At 40.0% G+C, this 21,538-nt stretch overlaps 2 protein-coding genes, 2 non-coding genes and 1 pseudogene across 5 annotated transcripts in view; 2 read left to right on the top strand and 3 right to left on the bottom strand.

Annotated features, from left to right (window-relative positions):
* Positions 1 to 21,538, bottom strand: part of ZC3H11A (zinc finger CCCH-type containing 11A) — a 37,740-nt gene that overhangs the window by 14,639 nt on the left and 1,563 nt on the right. For both annotated transcript variants that reach the window (XM_064360259.1, XM_064360260.1), the window contains exons 2-9: positions 21,158 to 21,277; positions 13,133 to 13,256; positions 11,745 to 11,948; positions 11,503 to 11,619; positions 11,170 to 11,250; positions 9,917 to 10,027; positions 7,253 to 7,315; positions 2,222 to 2,320 (exon numbers count right to left, since the gene is read on the bottom strand). In XM_064360259.1, the coding sequence (XP_064216329.1) occupies positions 2,222 to 2,320; positions 7,253 to 7,315; positions 9,917 to 10,027; positions 11,170 to 11,250; positions 11,503 to 11,619; positions 11,745 to 11,948; positions 13,133 to 13,256; positions 21,158 to 21,277 (919 nt within the window). The remainder of the gene's footprint in view (positions 1 to 2,221; positions 2,321 to 7,252; positions 7,316 to 9,916; positions 10,028 to 11,169; positions 11,251 to 11,502; positions 11,620 to 11,744; positions 11,949 to 13,132; positions 13,257 to 21,157; positions 21,278 to 21,538) is intronic.
* LOC105722152 (large ribosomal subunit protein eL33-like) lies at positions 2,495 to 4,882 on the top strand (annotated as a pseudogene).
* LOC105722149 (small ribosomal subunit protein eS7-like) lies at positions 5,963 to 6,611 on the top strand. The gene has a single exon (XM_064360261.1). The coding sequence runs from the start codon at positions 5,990 to 5,992 to the stop codon at positions 6,572 to 6,574; it is 585 nt and encodes a 194-aa protein (XP_064216331.1). The 5' UTR covers positions 5,963 to 5,989; the 3' UTR covers positions 6,575 to 6,611.
* Positions 8,291 to 8,423, bottom strand: LOC135268253 (small nucleolar RNA SNORA1). The gene has a single exon (XR_010336525.1). It is a non-coding gene; the product is annotated as a small nucleolar RNA SNORA1 (small nucleolar RNA).
* LOC135268241 (U6 spliceosomal RNA) lies at positions 13,338 to 13,444 on the bottom strand. The gene has a single exon (XR_010336516.1). It is a non-coding gene; the product is annotated as a U6 spliceosomal RNA (small nuclear RNA).

The following is a 21,538-nucleotide window of genomic DNA, read 5'->3' as shown; positions in this document are numbered from 1 at the left end:
CAACATGGTGAAACCCTGTCTCTATATCTCTTTTAAAAAGATAAAAAACAAAAATACCAAAAGAAACAAAGAAAAACTTACTTTATATCTGAAAAGCAGAAACTACTGAATTAAAGTAAATAATTTTGTTACTGGAGAGCCTTCTAAAACCTTATTGCCATCAAAAGATTTTTTCCGGCCAGGCGCGGTGGCTCAAGCCTGTAATCCCAGCACTTTGAGAGGCCGAGGCGGGTGGATCACGAGGTCAAGAGATCGAGACCATCCTGGTCAACATGGTGAAACCCCGTCTCTACTAATACAAAAAATTAGCTGGGCATGGTGGCGCATGCCTGTAATCCCAGCTACCCAGGAGGCTGAGGCAGGAGAATTGCCTGAGTCCAGGAGGCGGAGGTTGCAGTGAGCCGAGATCGCGCCATTGCACTCCAGCCTGGGTAACGACAGCAAAACTCCGTCTCAAAAAAAAAAAAGATTTTTTCCTCCAAATAAATTTAAAATATGGTCCTTAGTTATGAAAATCTTCAATATGATACACAAGGAGGAAAGGAATGTGGCAAAGAAAGAGTAACTTTTCCTCTAAGAATGCAAGAAAACCTCCAAACAGAAACATCTACTCATCAAAGCCAACTGGGCTATGGGAAAAATCAAAAGAAGTTTCTTATTTCGAAGAACGTTAAATGAGAAGGGAAAAAAGCACCTATTCTTTAATAATTTAATGCCAATGTTTCACTGCAAGTCATACAAGAAGAAACAAAATAAATCCAACCTTGACTTCTTTCTCTCCTTCAACTATAAAGAATTCTAATTCCCTGAGGAGTCCAACGGTACATTCCTATAGTCCCAGCTACTTGGGAGGCTGAAGGAGGAGGATGGCTTGAGTCAGAAATTTGAACCCAGCCTAGGCAACCTTGCCCTTAAAAAGCGAAATCTTGTCTTAAAAAAAAAAACCTAACTTCCATACATCTCTTGATTTAGTCCACATATCTCCAAATCAACTTCCCAACTTCCAAAATACCAAATCTATGCCACTACTTCCTCTTAATCTACTTTAACAGCCTGCTAACTCATCTCCGGGCCAGCATCCTTGCCCCCTTCTAATCTTTCTCCATATTGCAGGCAAGGTAATGGTTCTAAAATGCACATTTGAGCCTCTGATCCTTGTTTATAAACTATCTTTTTTTTTTCAGACAATGTCTCATTCTGTTGCCAGGCTGGAGTGCAGTGGTGAAATCTCAGCTCACTGCAACCTCTGCCACCCGGGTTCAAGCAATTATCCTGTGTCAGTCTCCTGAGTAGCTGGGATTATAAGCTACTGCCACCGCACTCGGCTAATTTTTGTAGTTTTTAGTAGAGACGGGCTTTCACCATCTTGGCCAGGCTGGTCTTGAACTCCTGACCTTGTGATCCACCCACCTCAGCCTCCCAAAGTGCTGGGATTACAGGTGTGAGCCACTGTACACAGCCTGTTTATAACTTTTCAATGGGTTGTTGCTATCTCAGAATAAGCCCAAACCTTCATGGCTTAAAGACTCTATATTACGATCTAGTTACCACGCTCTTCAGCCCATTTCTACGTTTTAGCCATATGCAGTTCCTTGAGCATACCACTCTTACTTAGCTCTGTGCCTTTGCAGGAGTTATTCTCTCTGCCTGAGACACAGTCCCTTGCTTTCCAACTTGACCTGGCTAATTTCTAACTCATGTCTTAGTCTAAACTTCAACATAACTTCTTCTGTGCCGGGCATGGTGGCTCATGCCTGTAATCCCAGCACTTTGGGAGGCTGAGGCAGGCGGATCATGAGGTCAGAAGATTGAGACCATCCTGGCCAACATGGTGAAACCCTGCCTTTAAAAAAATAAAAAAAATTAAAAAAAAAATAACTTCTTCTGTGAACCCTCCCCTAACAGATGATTAACAATAGGTGCCTCTCCTATGTGCTCCCATAACACTGTGTACTTTTCTCTGTTACAAAATTTATCACATTTATAAGTATTCCTACTTGCCATTAAACTATATAAGCTCCTGAGGAGTGTGATGATGTTTTTTTCAATGGTGTCTATCCAGAATCTAGCAGAGCAAGGATTAGATGTTTGTTGAGTGAATAATACAACAGATACAAGATAATCTATTTACCTGAACAAAAGATGGACAAACCATAGCTGTTGGCATTAGAAGAAACAAGTGTCACAAAGGCATACACAAAGTATATAAGTACACAGGTACCTTTCTTTGGTGTTTTGTCAATGTTAGTTTCTGGAGCTTCAACTTTCTTCCCTAGCCTCTGTGCCAGGCTACGCTTTAATGGAGGATCACTGTCACCATCTATAAAGAGGGAGAACTTAGTTTAAGATTTCAAGTCAATCTTCAGCAAGGTCAAGAAATACAAACAAAAACAGACAACACAGCACAATTCTATTAAGTGTTCTGCATACATATGGTGTGTTTGTTCGTCAGCTTCCTTACAGCTCAATGTTAGAGACATAAAAATATGCTAGAATGAAGAAGTAAGGAAGGTGAGGTGCAGTGGCTCAGGCCTGTAATCCCAGCACTTTGGGAGGTCAAGGCTGGAGGATCACTTAAGGCCAGCAGTTAGAGACCAGACTGGGCAACACAGCAAGACCCTATCTCTAAAAAATAAAAAATACCCAGGCATGATGGCACACCCCTGTGGTCCCAGCTACTTAGGAGGCTAAAGCAGGAAGATCACTTGAGCCCAGGAGGTAGAAGGGCTACAGTGAGCTATGATCCTAATACTACACTCCAGCCTGGGCGATATAGCGAGGCCTCATTCTCAAGAAAAAAAAAAAGAGGTAAGAAAAAAACAAAAATTAAAAAAATTAGAATGCACAAACATTTACCAAATGAAAAAACTGATTAAACCTACAAATGAAAGATTATAAACCCTGGTTGAGATTAAAGTTCAGCATTAGAAATGTGAAAAATCTTCATATACAAAAGAATCTTTTTTTTTTTTTTTTTTCCGAGACAAGATTTCGCTCCGTCACCCAGGCTGGAGTACAGTGGCACAATCTCGGCTCACTGCAACTTTCACCTCCCGGGCTCAAGTGATCCTCCCACCTTAGCCTCCCAAGCACCTGGACTACAGGCACACACCATGCCTGGTTAATTTTTGTATTTTTAGTAGAGACAAGGTTTTGCCATGTTGCCCAAGCTGTTTCTTGAACTCCTGAGCTCAGATGATCTGCCCACTTCAGCCTCTAAAGGGCTAGGATTACAGTCATGAGCCTCTATGCCAGGCCCCCCAAAATATCTTAACTGGTCAGCTGCTGAATTAAGTAAATGCATCTGGGATACGGAGGACAGGTTAAGAATTATAAAATTTTAAGTTTTTAGTATGAAGACTCAGGGTGACATCTTCAATTCTAGAAAAGAAATCTAAGGTTCTGAAAGATTCTGTATCTTACCCAAGTCATGAGCTAGTTAAGTTAGTGATACAGCCAAGACCTAAATCAAGTTTCCTAATTCTAGGTTTTTCTTTTTCTTTTTTTTTTTTTTTTGAGACAGAGTCTCGCTCTGTCGCCCAGGCTGGAGTGCAGTGGCATGATCTCGGCTCACTGCAACCTCTGCCTCCCGGGTTCAAGCGATTCTCCTGCCTCAGCTTCCGGAGTAGCTGGGACTATAGGCACGCGCCACCACACCCAGCTGATTTTTGTATTTTTAGTAGAGACAGGGTTTCACCATGTTGGCCAGGCTGGTCTCCAACTCCTGACCTTAAGTGATTAGCCCGACTCGGCCTCCCAAAGTGCTGGGATTACAGGCATGAGCCACCATGCCCAGCCTTCTAGCTTTATTATACTGTTCAATACAAGTTGTTTAACAGTTTTTAAAAACTGCTTTTTAGATTACTTGTCTGAAGTTACATTCTTGCAAGGTCTCATTAAAAACTTCAAAAGACCCTACACAGAGTATGATTGTCTCTCTCCCCTCATTTATAATTTAAATATAAAACAATCACAAAAGTTTATATGTATGCTGATGTTAAAACAGCTCAATTCTATATTTTAAAAACTTTTAGCAATAAAAAAAAGGGAGGGAGTCGGGGAGAGATAGCATGGGGAGAAATGCCACATATAGGTGAAGGGGAGGAAGGCAGCAAATCACACTGCCACGTATGCACCTATGCAACAATCTTGCATGTTTTTCACATGTACCCCAAAACCTAAAATGCAATTTAAAAAAAAAAAACTTTTAATTATTTTTAGAGACAGGGTCTTGCTATGTTGCACAGACTGGACCTTAAACTCCCAGACTCAAGTGGTCCTCTAACCTCAGCCGCCCGAGTAGCTGGGACTACAGGCATACACCACCATACCTGGCTTATTATTATTTTTTTCTACCTAAAATTTCTAGATCAGCTTTATTCAAGCTGAAAGTCTTATTATTTTGGAACCCTAGTTTGGTTTGTACTCTAAACACATGCTGAGATAATAAAACACTGCTCTTAGCTCTTCGTACCATCTTCAATCCTGCAGAGGCCTTCTGGAAACAGGACTTCTTAAAGGAAGTGTATCTGGAAGGCTGTGGTCCAAGGCCATTTTTGCTGGCTGTAAGTGGGGTCTCCGGGAAAAAGGGGAGCACACAGCTTTTCTTAAAATTGAAGGTCTTTATGCCCCAGATGAAACTGAATTCTATTTGGGCAAGAGATGTGCTTATGTATAAAAAGCAAAGAACAACACAGTGACTCCTGATGGCAAACCAAACAAAACCAGAGTAATCTGGGGAAAGCTAACTCAGGCCCATGGAAACAGTGGTGTGGTTTGTGCCAAATTCCAAAGCAATCTTCCTGCCAACACTACTGGACACAGAATCTGAGCGACACTGTACCCTACTCCTCAAGGATTTAAACTAATGAAAAGTCAGTAAAAGTGGATCTGTGCTCTTGTAAAATAAATAAATGAAAAAAAATACTGCTCTTAAAATCTAGAATTCATATTGTTTCTTGATTTATAGTTAGAAGAGATTTCTAAAGACTGCCTCATTTCTGTCTCTTCTAAGCTCTTTTTGTAAATGCCTGTGTAACGTGTAACATATTCATTTGACTCTAACCTTGGGCAAGTTATTTGACCCTTCCTGAGTTTGAGCTCAGTGTAGAAAATATTTACTGATATCAAGTGCCAAGCATGGTACATGGTTTGCTCATGGTTGCCAAGGATTAAATGAGAATTTACATAATGCTCTTTGATACACAGCAAAACCACAACAAATATTAATTTCATTCCTGGTCACCATTGAAAGTTTTTGATTTAATAATACATTCCCATTTTCTCACTGTCTGAAAACTTAAACGTTACTAAGTTCAGAACAGTTCTGAAGATAGGGCAGTGAGAACTGCATTAAAGAAAACACAAAATAGAGATAAGATTTCCTGTTCAGCACATGTAAAACAGTATGAAGAAAACTCTGTAGTCAGAAAAAATTTTCAAAATAATTTTTTGGAGGCCAGGCACAGTGGCTCACACCTATAACCTCAGCATTTTGTGAGGCCAAGCGGGTGGATCACCTGAGGGCAGGAATTCGAGACCAGCCTGGCCAACCTGGCGGAAACCCCATCTCTACTAAAAATACAAAAATTAGCCAGGGGTGGTACCTGTATTCCCAGCTACTCGGGAGGCTGAGGCAGGAGAACTGCTTGAACTCAGGAGGTGGAGGCTGCAGTGAGCCGAGATCACACCACCGCACTCCAGTATGTGCGACAGAGTGAGACTCCATTTCAAAAAATAATAATTTTTTGGAGTCAGACACATTAGGGTAGGTATATAACAATTTACTGATATGGTAAAGTACTTCCCTAAAAATAAAATAGTAGAAGAGCATGGTGGCTCATGCCTGGAATTGCAGTACTTTAGGAGGTCAAGGCCAGCAGACCACGTGAGCCCAGGAGTTGGAGACCAGCCTGGGCAACGTGGTGAAACCCCATCGCTATAAAAAATATAAGAATTTCCTAAGTCAGCGCTCACCAAGGAGAAAGCCATGTTCAGTTCGAGCGCCAAGATCGTGAAGCCCAATGGCGAGAAGCCAGACGAGTTCGAGTCCGGCATCTCCCAGGCTCTTCTGGAGCTGGAGATGAACTCGGACCTCAAGGCTCAGCTCAGGGAGCTGAATATTACAGCAGCCAAGGAAATTGAAGTTGGTGGTGGCCAGAAAGCTATCATAATCTTTGTTCCCGTTCCTCAACTAAAATCTTTCCAGAAAATCCAAGTCCGGCTAGTACGCAAATTGGAGAAAAAGTTCAGTGGGAAGCATGTTGTCTTTATCGCTCAGAGGAGAATTCTGCCTAAGCCAACTCGAAAAAGCCGTACAAAAAATAAACAAAAGCGTCCCAGGAGCCGTACACTGACAGCTGTGCACGATGCAATCCTTGAGGACCTGGTCTTCCCAAGTGAAATTGTGGGCAAGAGAATCCGCGTGAAACTGGATGGCAGCCGGCTCATAAAGGTTCATTTGGACAAAGCACAGCAGAACAATGTGGAACACAAGGTTGAAACTTTTTCTGGTGTCTATAAGAAGCTCACGGGCAAGGATGTTAACTTTGAATTCCCAGAGTTTCAATTGTAAACAGAATGACTAAATAAAAAATATATTCACAGTAAAAAAAAAAATATATATTATATATATATATATATATATATATATATATAAAAGAATTAACCAAGTGTGGTGGTGTATGCCTATGGTCCCAGCTACTTGGGAGGCTGGGGCGGGAGGATCACTTGAGCCCAGGAGGTGGAGGCTGCAGTGGGCTGAGACTGCACCACTGCACTCCAGCCTGGGGAACAAAAAACAAGACTCTGTCTCAAAATAAATACACAAAACAGCACCAATAGACTCAGGGACTCAAATTTCATATACCTATATTTTCTTCTTTCTTCTTAGGGATTCCTATATTCTGAGAGACACACATTATATTAACCAAACATTTTTTTCCCCTCTAAAAAACTCACATTTAAGTTTGTCCAGAGAAATAGAGGTGTTCTTTACCATTTTTAAAATCTAGTTCCTTCTAAAATGTTGGTCATGGTCATAATCTAATTCAACTGTAACATTGTAAATCTCTGTAACTTCAATGAAAGGTATAATGCACTTATGAAAACATGAGGAAATTTTTAAGTGCTTTCAGCTAATACAGAGGCACTGATAATAATGATGAGATCTGTATAAAGACGGTTTGGAGACGCTACCATGTTAATGCACAAACAACCAGAAAAGAAGAGCTATGCATAAAACTTTTCTTACCTGCTGAAAATTTTCGTTTCCCCAGTCTCTCAGTAAGACTCAATCTAACCAAGGGTTCTTCTCCTGCAATGGCAAAAGCAGAATTTCTCGATCCTTAATCAATTTTTCTGTATTCAGTAACCACTTATGTGTACAAAGTATGTTCTGATATTAGCATGAACCCACCCAGAAAGTCTCTTGAAAATCAGGTCTTAAAATCTCTTGAAAATCTTTCTTAAGAAAGGCCATCATATAAAAAAAGAGAAAAACCCCAAAATCTATTAATAATAAACAGCCAAATATATAGCCCAAATAGAAGCAACAGCATAGTACTACTACTACTACTAATTATTATTATTATTATTATTATTATTATTATTATTATTATTTTGAGACGGAGTTTCGCTCTTGTTGCCCAGGCTGAAGCGCAATGGTGCGATCTTGGCTCACTGCAACCTCTGCCCTCTCGGGTTCAAGTGATTCTCCTGCCTCAGCCTCCTGAGTAGCTGAATTACAAGCATGCATTACCACGTCCAGCTAATTTTGTATTTTTAGAAGAGACGGGGTTTATTCATGTTGGTCAGGCTGGTCTGGAACTCCCGACCTCAGGTGATCTGCCTGCCCTGGCCTCCCAAAGTGCTGGGATTACAGGTGTGAGCCACCATGCCAGCCTAATTATCATTATTGTTATTTTTTGAGACAGAGTCTCACTCTGTCACCCAGGCTGGAGTGGAGTGGCTCCATCTCAGCTCACTGCAACCTCTGCCTCCTGGGTTCAAGCAATTCTCCTGTCTCAGCCTCCCGAGTAGCTGGGATTACAGGCGCACAGTACCACCCTGGCTAATTTTCTTTTCTGAATTGTACAAAGTACAATTATCTTTTGACACATGACCTAAGACTCAGTCATGTACCATATTACAACGTTTCAGTCAATATATAGCCTACAAACAGTGGTCCTATGAGATAAGAGCTGAAAATTAATTATTATTTTAATGTTATTATTTCTAATACTGAAAAGTCAACATTTTTCTCCTGTCTATTTTACTCATAAGCATAGCAAAATATTACAGGTCTCACTGTCACCACTGCAATATGCATACTGTGCTGGAAGCATAACCTGTCTCAGTTTAGCCACATTAACTATTTTTGGATACCATGATCAACAATGCCCATTCTCATCTAGAATGAGGCTTTTCTTTTTTTTTGAGATGGAGTCTTGCACTGTCACCCAGACTTGAGTGCAAGTGGCGCAATCTCGGCTCCCTGCAACCTCCGCCTCCTGGGTTCAAACAATTTCACTGCCTCAGCCTCCTGAGTAGCTGGGATTACAGATGCACACCACCATGCCTGGCTAATTTTTCTATTTTTGGTAGAGATGGGGCTTCGCCATATTGGCCAGGCTGGTCTTGAACTCCTGGCCTCAAGCAATCCACCCGCCTCGGCATCCCAAAGTGCTGGGATTATACATGTGAGCCACTGCACCCAGCCTAGCATAGTACTAATTATTAATAGTAGTCAAGTAGAAGACAGATTGTATTCATAACCAATTGGTTATAAAACTGAAACAATAATTTTGCTTATGCACTTTAATGTATTAAATGAAATCATACTCTACTCCAATGCTAACTCTCCAATATAACTTTCTTTAAAGGTCACCTCAGGAAGAAGTGAGCTCTCTTTCTTCTAACTTTGTTGTTTGAATTGCACATTTAAATGTATCTGTATCTATAATTCCTTATTAGGTTTAAAATAAAGTGAAAATACTTTATTACAGGCCAGGTGCGGTGGCTAACATCTGTAATACTAGCACTGTAAAAGAGGCAGGCGGACCGTTTAAGGTCAGCAGTTCGAGACCAGCATGGCCAACACGGTGAAACCCTGTCTTTATCAAAAATACAAAAATTAGCTGGGCTTGGTGGCGGGTGCCTGTAATCCCAGCTACTGGGGAGGTTGAAGCAGAAGAATCACTTAAACCCAGGAGGTGGAGGTTGCAGTGAGAGGGGATCACGCCACTGCATTCCAGCCTGGGAGACAGAGCAAGATTCCATCTAAAAAAAAATTTTTTTTAATGAAAAAACTTTATAACAGTTCCTTAGTCACTTTAGTCACATGGGAAGCCAATAAATGTATTGAGTGGATATAAACAGTAAATGGAAAAATAAATGTGAGGGCTGCTTGGAAAAGAATTTCAATCTTTTAAATATTAGAGCTGAATGTACCAACCTTTCATCTTTATATCTTATTTTTTATTTTATTTTTTTTTTTTTTGTTAAGACAGAGTTTCGCTCTTGTTACCCAGGCTGGAGTGCAATGGCGCGATCTCGGCTCACCGCAACCTCCGCCTCCTGGGTTCAGGCAATTCTCCTGCCTCAGCCTCCTGAGTAGCTGGGATTACAGGCGTGCGCCACCATGTCCAGCTAATATTTTGTATTTTTAGTAGAGATGGGGTTTCACCATGTTGACCAGGATGGTCTCGATCTGTTGACCTCATGATCCACCCGCCTCGGCCTCCCAAACTGCTGGGATTACAGGCGTGAGCCACCGCGCCCGGCCCATCTTTATATCTTATTAACATACTAACAACTTCCTGAAAATTCATCAAAGGTAAAAGATACCCAAAAATTTTGCATTCCCTATTATATAAAAGTAGAGGCTTGACAATTTTAAGACCTACCTATACCTTACCTTGTTTACTGGAGAGAGTTACTGTCCTCACCACAGTCCTAACATTTTCCTTTTCAGGACCTGGAATGGGCTCAGGGTGAAGTAAAAGACTGGAAACTCCTGAAGAACCCTCTAAATAAAGCAAGGCAAGAAAAGCAAATAATTTATGGAAAATAATGCTACTACAAGTCAAAAAATTTGTTTTTGTAACCAGTGAAGTCCAATACAGACTGCTATTATGACTATAAGCCAATCAGCCTTTCTGTATCTGTTTGTCTACAGTCAAACAGAGTAGTGGTGAAGGGAGCCTTGGGCATGATGTGAAAACATAATATAAAATTATTTTGAGTGGCTTAGGTACCCAATCTGCTTTTGTTTACCAATAAAGCTAATATTATCCTAAAATTAACTTCGGAGGTATATTGGCCATCAGGTGTATCAATCCAACCTATTCTATTTAAATTTAATCACCTGAAAAACACAACTCCAAGGTTCCTATAAAGCAAGCCTTAAAACAGTGTTTTTAGAACCATTTCTCTCTATATATACTATACTTCACATTATAAATTTTAGGATTGGAGGCTGGCTCATACCTGTAATCCCAGCACTTTGGGAGGCCAAGGTGGGAGAATCGTCTGAGGTCAGGAGTTCCAGACCAGCCTGACCAACATGGAGAAAGTCTCTACTAAAAATACAAAATGTGGCGCATGCCTGTAATCTCAGCTACTCAGGAGGCTGAGGCAGGAGAACCACTAGAACCTGGAAGGTGGAGGTTGTGGTGAGCCAAGATGGCACCATTGCACTCCAGCCTGGACAACAAGAGCAAAACTCCCATCTCAAAAAAAAAAAAAAGTTTAGGGTTGGAAACACAGATCAATCAGGCTGAGATAAGCTCCAAAAGAAAATCCTAGCAGCTCTTGAGGAAGAACTCTTCTACTAGAAAATGAAGTTTTTCCTCGCTTAATATAATTTCTATTATCACTTAAGAACTCACAGAATGAATATAGTTCTTATATGACGTTCTTTAGAGCTTTATTGTTCAAGATATACAGGTTCTTTCATTCTTTATGTACTCAGCTCTGAAGAGTTAGGGACTGAAAGATAGCTGTAGTGAATTAAAAACAGCCACAATTTAAATAAGTCTGTGTTTTACTTCAAACAGGCCATGGAAATAAAAATTTATTTGTTCATTTTGGCTGCTGCTTCTAGAGGTGTCTTTAGTATTCTTCCCTAGCAACATACAACTATTCATGGCAAAACTTGTGATGACTTACCACCTTGCTTCTTAGATTTTTCCTTCATTTTCTTTGACTTAATTTCCTCAAGAGTTTTTATTCCAAAATTCAAACATTCACCTGAAAAATCCAAATAGAAATTATATGAGAAACTAGAGCATTTATTTTCATCTTTGTATTTTATCTGTATGTAGCAGGCATTTATTTTTTGAATAAATGATCAACAGAAACTAAGTATAGGTATGTATGTGTGTAGCATGGGAAAAAGAAGAGGGAGGTCAATGATTGTGAACTAAATTTTCAAGGCAGTTTTTAAAGTTTGGACACATTCAAAAGTGCTTAAGATTTGGCACAAATATAGCCTTTTCTTACCTTGCTTTAAATTGACTGCAGGTTTCCGGGCAGAAGTCACTCGTAATCCATTGTGAACTTCAGGAGTCGGTTGCAGGGTAGGTGTTTTGGTTTCATCACCTTCCTCAGAAAACTGATCTATGTGTCAATATTTAAGGCAAATTCACAATTAAAAATAAGCCTACATCTTTAATCTTGATTCTGTCCAATTCACGATGTGACCCTATTTATTTGCCTTAAAGGAGGAGCCAGACAGAACTTACCATCATCATCTTCATCATCATCTGCAGCATTAATTACAACTGGTGGATGCGTGGGGCTAGGAACGTTTTCCGAGCTTTCTACTTTCATAACACTCCGCAGCTGAGGGGAAGGATTGGACTGTACAGACAATTTGTTCTGCTGAACTGAAAGTTGGTTAGCCTTCACTTCCTCTTCTGGTGACTCAGGCACAGTGGGCAACACAGCTAAACACACAAAATCAGTCATAAATTAAAAACAGAAGATACAACCCCAATTTACCAAAAATTCCTGACCACCTATGAAAAGTATGGTGCATTTTCCCTATGAGCATTTATGTCTTTTTTTTTTATTTTTTTATTTTTTTTATTTAAGAGACAGGGTTTCACCATGTTGATCAGGCTGGTCTCAAACTCCTGACCTCAGGTGATCCACCCGCCTCTGCTTCCCAAAGTGCTAGGATCACAGGCATGAGCCACTGAGCCTGGCCACATTTCTGTTTTTTAACCTAATTTCCTCATTTAAGATCTAAAGTCCCAGGGAGGGGGAAAAAAAATGTGCATTTAGCTAATTAACTCTCCACTGTATATAAACACAAAGCGGGCACTCACAACAGAATAAACAGAAGACTAGAAACATAGTACCTGTTCGCAAACTCTAAACCTTTAATAGTGCAATTCTAGGCTCTTTGCTCAGCAAAGAAGTAGCTTATAAGACAAAGCACTCACACTTATTTGAACCAAACCAGAAAGAAATATGTCTACTTTTTTCCCTTAAACTGAGGCGAAAAGATGTAGCCATCAAATTTTAATCGCATAGCAAATGGGGCTTTTAAATGGCTAATTCCACTTTAAATTACTTTAAAAGGGACTTTGGGAATAACTACTAGCTTTATAGTTTTATTTTAGATTATAGTCTACAGAGTAGGGTTGGCAAATATTTTCTGTAAAGAGCCAGACAGTTAATATTTTAGGCTTTGTGGGCCATATGGTTTCTGTCTCAAATACTCAGTTCCACAGCACTAGACAAAACTGGTAATAGAAAATATGTAAATGAACGGGCAAGGCTGCGTTCCAATAAAACTTTATTCTACAAAACAGGCAGAGGACCAGTTTTGCCAATCTTTGGCCTAGAAAATCAAATTTATTTTGAAAATGTTTATGGGTCTGATAAGAACATGAGAAATGAAGTAAGCATAGTAACTTAAATAGCATGCCAAGATATACTGGTTCTACAGTCATGAATAAATCATTTAGCCGTAATAAGATTCAGTTCACTCATCTGTAAAGTGGAAATAATTCTGCTGTCTCACAAGACTGAAAGAAGCCAATGTCTAAAAAGTACTGTTGTACAGTGTGCATAAGAAGTATCTATTTGATAGTGTTCTTTTAAAATTAAAAACTGATCTCACTTTTGCTCGGAGGTAGGAAAAGGCCATCAACATATCGTCCTCTATTGTGATGAAAAGCGCAGTTCAATTTTTGACATCCTGTTGGCTGATTTTCCCAATAACAAGGAATTTCACTGCGTTTTTTCTGTAAGAGGGAAAAACACATTACTTTCAAATAAAAAAGTGATACATTTGTTAATGTGGTAATTTCTTTTTTTTATATATATAAAATATGGAACGCTTTAAGAATTTGCGTGTCATCCTTGCGCAGGGGCCATGCTAATCTTCTCTGTATCGTTCCAATTTTAGTATATGTGCTGCCGAAGCGAGCAAGGTAAATTGTTTTCTAGACAAAGTTCACACAGGGTTCAAAAATCCGAGGCATGTGAGATGATTTTTAGAAGGAAGAGAGGTTGCTGAAAATAACATAACTGGAGGCATGATGGAGAGATGAAAGGAGCAGTAGAGTAGTTTATGTGTTATCTTCCCTTTGTTACCCTCATCCCGGAACCCCTAAAATGTCTACAGTTAATTTAGAGAAGCAGGATGATATAGCAGTTTATAAAATCAAAAATAACACGGTTTGAATCCCTATTATGCTACTTATTGGCCAGGTGGCCTTGGACAATTTATGCCTCTAAGCCTCACTTTCCTTAGTGATAAAACGGGAATAATTGGTTTCTTATGAAGATTATGTAAAAATAATATATATAAAGCACTAAGCACATAGGCCAAACTCAATACACCGCAGTTACCACTTGAAGTTGAGAGTTCAAGGCTTTGAGAAAATTTTTCCCATTCATGAATTCTCAAAGTAAGGCACATATAACAACATAGTGAGGATGTGACGTATCCTTCCCAAGTCACCTCACTCTTATAAAGGAAAATTGGGAGGAAAAAAGAATACCTGTGCATCTAGAATAAACTGCTGCATCATAAGATATATGTCCAAGAAAACATACACATTAGTTCTCCAAAAGATGTGTATAAGCAATATTCACAACAATATTATTTTCAATAGCTCTATAACTTTGCAAACCCACATGTACATCAATACTAGAACAGATAAAGAAACTAAGTGCTGGGTGCAGTGGCTCACGCCTGTAATCCCAGCACTTTGGGAGGCTGAGGTGGGTGGATCACCTAAGGTCAAGAGTTCAAGACCAGCCTGGCCAACATGGTGAAACCCTGTCTCTACTAAAAACACAAAAATTAGCCAGGTATGGTGGCGGGCATCTGTAATTCCAGCTACTAGGGAGGCTGAGTCATGAGAATCGTCTGAACCCAGGAGACAGAGGTTGCAGTGCGCCAAGATTGTGCCACTGCACTCAGGCCTAAGTGACAGGAAAAAAAAAAAAAAAGAAAAAGAAAAGAAACCATACAGTACTCATACAACAGAATGTCATCTAGTAATGAGAAGGAATAAATCACTGCTAAACTCAATGCCGCAGATGTAGAATGAAGAAGCCAGACACAAGAGTGCATACCATGTGATTCTGTTTATGAAAAGATCAAAACAGTCGAAACTTCTCCATGGTAGAGTAATTGGGATGGTGATCAGCTTTGGGGACGTGGTTACTAACGAGGGGATGAAGGGGAAGTTAGATTACTGCTAATACTCTATTTCTTGAACTAGGTACTGATCAAATAAGCATATTTACTTTGTGAAAATTCTTCAGGTTGTAAGATTATGATTTGTGCACTTCTCTGTATGCATTTTAATAGTTCAAAAAAGGGAGAAAATATATGAGAAGCACTTCTGAAAAGTAACCTCTGATGAACTTCATTATGTCGAATCTCTAATCATAATACACAGCGTAAGGTTTAAAATTCCAGGAAAAAACACCAGCATTACTTTAGAAATTTTAGAACATGGAGAAGAGAAAAACAAACAATAACCATTACAAAAAGATGCTTAAATGTATCAAATGTATCAAAGGCCAAAATCTACTACATTGAGAGACTGATAAAATTCAATTATACACTGTTTTTAGGAATGTGGAACAATCAGTCTCAAACACATCATAGAAATAAAAATTAGCTTCACATCTCTAAAGGTGATTTGGCAAAAACAATTTGTTAAAAGTATGTTCTAAGTTTATGTCATATGCATGATTACCTATTAATATTTTTTAAAAGTATAGGCTACTCTGGGAACACTGTCTATAGAGTAGCCCTGCTCCACAAGGAGCATCAAAGATAAATATATAAATTAAGTAAGTAAAAACAAAAGTACAGCAAATGCCAAATATTGTTACCTTTCAAAGAACTACACAGAAATTATTAGTCCTGTGTCATACCCAAAAGGTAGATATAATAGTTATCACTGTTTTTTAGACAGGAATAACAACAATTATTCAATTCATCCTTTCTCAAGGCAGAACCTAATGCTAATCTTCCTTGTTGCTAAGCCCGCCTTTGCTTAAATTTCTACATCTTTCCTGGAAGCAATTTTCAAATTGCTGAATGATTTCTGTAATAGCATCTTCTATATATAGAAGTCACATGAAATTTATTTGATCTGTTTAATACATTTACTGGATTTTGTTTCTAATTGAAAAGTGATATATGTGTAATGAAGACAACTTGGAAAATGGAAATAAATGCTAATTATGCTATTACTCAAAGAGAATCACTTATTTTGGTATGAATTCTTTTTACTTGTAAAAAAAAAAATCACAATTGACTATATCCATACTAAGAAGAAACATATTCCATATAATTCTGTACATTTTTCCTAAGTAACATCCTCTGCAGGCCGAGCACAGTGGCTCATGCCTGTAATCCCAGCACTTTGGCAGGCTGAGGTGCATGGATCACCTGAGGTCAGGAGTTCAAGACCAGCCTGACCAATATGGTAAAACCCCATCTCTACTAAAAATTACAAAAATTAGCTGGTTGTAGTGGCGGGCACCTGTAGTCCCAGTTACCCAAGAGGCTGAGATAGGAGAATCACCTGAACCCAGAAGGCAGAGGTTTCAGTGAGCCAAGATTGCACCACTGCACTCCAGCCTGGGCAACAGAGTAAGACTCCGTCTCAAAAAAAAAAAAAAAATCCTCCACAGTAATATTTCTCCTACGTAATTATGTCTTGACATTTTTAATAGTAATACAGCACATGATCCAAAGATAAAACAGCTGATTTTCATTGTTTACAGTAGTTATGTTCTATAAAGTCACTGGGAACACTGAGTTAGTAAATACTAAACCATTTTCCCTAAGGGAAATAGAGTTGGGTTGCAGTGAGCCTCTGGTCACATTTTCATCAACTAATCAATACACAACTTTGGTTTTGGGTGTGTCTGATATCGTTAATTTGTTAATATGAAACTCAAGACCAACAACACTGCAACTCACACCTGAACAAGGCTTATCCAACAATCTCTTTTCTCTATAAGACACATCACAGCCTTCTTCTACTCAGGAATACTCTAAAGTATTTCAGCAATACATGCGGGAGCCATTTTAGCAGCACCGCCACCAACCAAAAGCACAAAAATGGAAAAAACGTAGCAATAAACAGACCATGAAAAGGATACTTGCTTACAGTATCAGATGTGAAACAAGAAGGCAGAGAGTTCTGTTCTACCCTGCCTGGAAATGTGACTCTATTTGTGAATCAACGTGACACATAAGACGACTCAAATTTTTTGCTGCTCTGAACATGTCTGCGAATGACCGGGTACTGATTTGGGGGTTATAAATTTTAGTAAGCAGGCAAATTCACAAATATGGAACCCATGAATAATGAAAATGAACTGCAACAGAAGGGGTACACAGTAATAAGACTCCTTCTCATCCCTGTCACTTTCCCACAGCTACTGTTGTTAAGTTTCATCTTTAGCTGGACTCAGTGGCTCACACCTGTAATCCTGGCACTTTGGGAGGCCGAGGTGAGTGGATCAACTGAGATCAGAAGTTCGAAACCCCATCTCTACTAAAAATACAAAAATTAACTGGGCGAAGTGGCGGGCGCCTGTAATCCCAACTACTTGTGAGGCTGAGGGAGAATTGCTTGAACCCAGGAGGCAGAGGTTGCAGTGAGCTGAGATCGTGCCATTGCACTCCAGCCTGGGCAACAGAGCGAGACTCTGTCTCAAAAAAAAAAAAAAGGAAATTCATCTTTATACTTTCAGAGATTTAAAAAATTCATATGCAGGCCAGGCACGGTGGCTCACACCTGTAATCCCAGCACTTTGGGAGGCCGAGGCGGACAGATCACGAGGTCAGTTCGAGACAAGCCTGGCCCACATGGTGAAACCTCATCTCTGCTAAAAATACAAAAATTAGCCGGGCGTGATGGCTGGCGCCTGTAATCCCAGCTACTTGGGAGGCCAAGGCAGGAGAATGGCTTGAAACAGGCCGAGGTTACAGCAAGCCAAGATCGCATCCACTGCACTCCAGCCTGGGTGAGACTCCATCTCAATAATAATAATAATAAAAATTAATATGCAAGTGAAAAACAAATACAAATTATTTTCCCTCTCCTTTTTTTTTTTAATTTTGAGATGGGAGTCTCATTGTGTCACCCAGGCTGGAGTGCAGTGGTGCAATCTCAGCTTACTGCCATCTCTGCCTCCAGGGTTCAAGTGATTCTCTTGCCTCAGCCTCCCAAGTGGCTGGGACTTCAGGTGGGCCCCACCATGCCTGGCTAATTTTTGTATTTTTAGTAGAGACAGGGTTTCACTGTGCTGGCCAGTTGGTCTCAAACTCCTGACCTCAGGTGATCCACCTGCCTCAGCCTCCCAAAGTATTGGGATTACAGAAGTGAGCCACTGTGCCCAGCTTGTCTCTCCTTTTTTAACACACCTTGCTCTTCACTTTACATTTTTCACTTGGCAATATACCCTGATTATTTCCATATCAATAAATTAGTTTCCCCTTTAAAATTTTTATTAACAGCTGCCCAGCACTACACTGTATGAATGTATTAAAACTTTATTTTAAATGAAGGACAGGTTATTTCCAATATTTTACTATTACAAATTACAATAAGTAATTCTGCATGCATCTTATTTTGCAGGTGAATACATATGTGTAAAAAATATAAGCATTTAGTTCTTTCAAGCAATACAGCCAATAAGCCTCTGTGCAAAAAAGAGCTAACATAGTAGCTCTGAGACTACTATGCTTAGAAACACCTGCTTGCAAGGCTTGCTCTTGGCTAGCCTCTGGGAACTGGCTTTTAGAACACTCCCAGTAAGTTAATCAGAAGTGGAGGAGGGAAAAGGCTCAGTATGCCTAGACTATTTGTGCAAACGCTATGGTTAATGTTGAACATCTGCCTTCCTTCTAGGAGTCTAGAATTTGGGTACATGTTTGGTAAAGGGTGCCTACATGGCCAGCACCAATGAAAATCCTGAATGCTGAAACTCTAATGGACTTCCCTGGGCAGAAACACCATATATGCACTGTTGCATTTTCATCACTGGGAGAAGTGTGTGCTCTGTGTCACCCCTAAAGGGAGTGAGCATAAAAAAACAGGCACATGGATTCTTCCAGACTCTTCCTGTATCTTTTTATTTTATGAACTGACAGTGAATCCTTACTCTATTGCCGTAATACATCTCAACTCTGAGTACATGCTAGAGAATCTCTAAATGAAGAGGTGCTCCTGGAGACACTGACATACTTTTCATGGGAGTTTTGCCAATATACACTCCACTAACAATGTTATAACATGATTTTTCATGTTATAACATAAAACATAAAAGTTGCAGAGTACTCTTTTATCAATTTATTTGATATTTGCTGCTATTTGCAAGATAGGTAGCTTAGAATGTAGTTAAGAGACAAGAAATCTGAAGCCAGATTGGAGTAGCTGACCCCAGGCATATGAACTGCATATTTAGTCTTGCCCTAACAATTCAGTCCAAAGTCATTAGATGGTGTTGAGGGAGGCAGGCATTCACATGGGAGGAGGAAAGGACATGGTGGCCCAGAGCAGGGAATTGGAGCCTGACGGAGATGAGGAAGGCAACCACATGACCGTGTAGAACTGGCATAGGGTGTTGGAACCCATGGAGGATAGAGGACATGTGCGTGAGAGGGTACCCTGACAAGTGCTGAGCCTCAGAAGGGTTAGCAATGTTTTGTGCATAAGAGATCCCAATGTAGGATGAAGAAGATAAATTTACGTAGGGTCAGCCTAGAATGGGCATCAAAGCCAAAGCGGGGTGAGGAAGGTAGGGTACTCCCAAGGAAAACTGGTACAGAGTTGGAGTATATGAGCAGGATCAAGACAGCATCTCACGTGGGAGGGCTGCCCAGCACAAAGTATCACAGCCCAAGGATGTGAAAACAGTATCCATTATAGGGATAGGGTTGGGGGTCAAAAGTAGGATGCTGGAGTCCAAGAAGGGTGAGGAAGAGGTTCCTATGGTTAAGCAAGCAGGGAGGCTTAGCACAGGGTACTAGAGCTGAAACATGGTGAGAAAGGTGTTCCTGTGGTGAAGCTTCGTGTGTCATGTCAGAGCCTGAGAGGAAGGAAGAGTCTGTGACACAATATTAGTTTTTATACTAGGAGATTGATTAAATAAATAAAACTATTATGAAAATGGAAACCAAGTTTCTCACTTCTGGAGAAGAGTTACAGGTATGGAAAAGGAGAAGTCTAGACTAAGTCCTGTGGTATTGATGAACTGGAAGCATCTATATGAACCCATAATTTCTAACACTATGTATCTATTGTTAAATACATAATAATGTAAATGTCTGTAAGTGTATACATTTATATATTCCTTAGCTCCTTCCACTGAGAGGACCTGAAAATGATGACACTCCAGGAGCAACCCAAATCTTAACCTCTATATGCCATTCTTCACTAAAAGAAACCAGGGTATCTTGGATCAATGGCTGAATCCAAGGCTGAAGTAAGAAAGGTACTGGATGAGACTGGAGAATCTTGTCAGGCTAAAAAGCAGAGATGCTCAAAGAATGATGTAAAACATCAAAAGGACACAAAAATCAGCTTGAAAGGCTCCTACTAGCCAAATCTGGGTCAACTTGAGCATAAAAAATCAGTAATGATAGTAACAGAGTATGACACACTGATTAAAATAGAAAACCACATATATTAGTCTATTTTCACACTGCTATGAAGAACTACCTGAGACTGAATAATTTATAAAGAAAAAAGGTTATAGTAACTCACAGTTCTGCATGGCTGGGGAGGCCTCAGGAAACTTACTATCAGAGGATGCAAGGCACAAACAAGTCTTACACGGCAGCAGGAGAGCACAAGCAAAGGGACTGCCACACTTTTAAACCATCAGATCTTGGGAGAATTCACTATCACAAGAACAGCATGGGGGAAACTGCTCCCACGATCCGCTCACGTCCCACCAGGTCCCTCCCTTAACACGTGGGGGTTACAATGGAGATGAGGTTGGGGTGGGGTGCAGAGCCAAACCACATCACCACAAGTTTGCAATAATTCACATCAATAACTAAGAAGAAGCTGGAGCTTGATGAAAAGTGGAGTAAAGGATCTAAAAGTACCTCTCCACAAAATGTTTATTAATTATAAAAAGAAAACCTTTATAATGAGAATCTGGCAGATACCATCTTAATCAAGTGATCAAAGCTAACACGACCAGTAAAGAGAAAATTAAAACTATGTGCCACAGGATCATACACAACTAAAATACCATTTGCCGGGCACGGCGGCTCACATCTGTAATCCCAGCACTTTGGGAGGCTGGGATTATAGCTCACTGCTGTATATATGCAACCTCCACCTCCACGTTCAAGCGATTCTCCTGCCTCAGCCTCCTGAGTAGCTGGGATTACAGGCACACACGACCACGCCTGGCTAATTCTTGTATTTTTAGTAGAGAAGGGGTTTCACCATGTTGGTCAGGCTGGTCTCGAACTCCTGACCTCATAATTTGCCTACCTTGGCCTCCCAAAGTGATGGGATTACAGGCATGAGCCACCACGCCTGGCCTAATATATTTTTTTTAAAGTCACTTTTGTACCTATATTTTTTATTGGTCCACCATGACCCTAAGCTACTTATTATGATAACAGAAATAAAAAACTTACATCAATCTCCATGTGGCGAAACCTGCACACCTGTCGAAAACAGCGCCCTTCTTGCCATAACGTGCAAACAGTTTCATTTCCTAATGCAGCTTCACAGTGACGGAATGGGCAGCTGTCACCCTGTAAACAAAAACAGAACACAGAAAAGAACTGTAGCATCGAAATACATCCCAGGTAAAATATCCATAACAAGAACTCCTGGAATTTAGACAAGCACAAATGAGTAAGAAAAGAAAGGTATGGTAGACAACAACGGAGATGGAATGACAGGAACAAACTGAGAGCAACGAATGTATTATTTCCTATAACCTATTTCTAGACAGCATCCTTCATTTGATCTGACATGAGTGACACAAGCTGAGAGAAAGGGTTGAAAAAGAC

Source organism: Aotus nancymaae, unplaced genomic scaffold (genome assembly GCF_030222135.1).
Source record: "Aotus nancymaae isolate 86718 unplaced genomic scaffold, 86718_ANA_hifiasm-v0.15.2.pri h1tg000039l, whole genome shotgun sequence".
Lineage (NCBI taxonomy): Eukaryota > Metazoa > Chordata > Mammalia > Primates > Aotidae > Aotus > Aotus nancymaae.
This window is presented reverse-complemented; position numbering and strand designations above follow the sequence as displayed.

What these genes read in the sequence shown, in the direction of transcription:
- LOC105722149 (XM_064360261.1), top strand. Translation starts at nt 5,990, where the DNA reads ATGTTCAGTTCGAGCGCCAAGATCGTGAAGCCCAATGGCGAGAAGCCA.